The sequence below is a fragment of the Penaeus monodon genome, chromosome 15, assembly GCF_015228065.2.
Source record: "Penaeus monodon isolate SGIC_2016 chromosome 15, NSTDA_Pmon_1, whole genome shotgun sequence".
NCBI classification, from domain to species: domain Eukaryota; kingdom Metazoa; phylum Arthropoda; class Malacostraca; order Decapoda; family Penaeidae; genus Penaeus; species Penaeus monodon.
The window spans coordinates 29311957-29312272 of NC_051400.1; the positions used below are offsets into that span (position 1 = coordinate 29311957).

Sequence of the window (316 nt, forward strand, 5' to 3'; positions counted from 1 at the left end):
TTATATATGACATTGTTGACAAAAAGTGTGAGCGAGTTTCGAAATAATTATTACACAAGAATTCAAATCCCGTATAATTGATTTTGGAGCCACGTATAAGTCCAATTTTTTTCTCTCTCTCTTTTCACGTCTTCATCGAATTCCAGCAAACCCAGACGCGAATTTTAATCATATTCTCTCTCCTTTTCCAGAATTTATCGCGGATCCTTTAGCGAATGGGAGGAGAAGGGAGGAGAGGTGATAAAACCTGGACAGCCAGTTTTCTACGATAGCGATGATGAGGATTCTTCATAACAAGTTGCCGACATGTAACGGC

The 316-nt window shown here is 39.2% G+C and overlaps 1 protein-coding gene across 1 annotated transcript in view; it reads left to right on the forward strand.

Moving 5' to 3' along the window:
* Positions 1 to 316, forward strand: part of LOC119581924 (rhodanese domain-containing protein CG4456-like) — a gene marked incomplete in the record, with an annotated part of 8121 nt that overhangs the window by 7059 nt on the left and 746 nt on the right. The window contains 1 exon segment of the mRNA XM_037930098.1: positions 192 to 316. Coding sequence (XP_037786026.1) covers positions 192 to 294 — 103 coding nt within the window.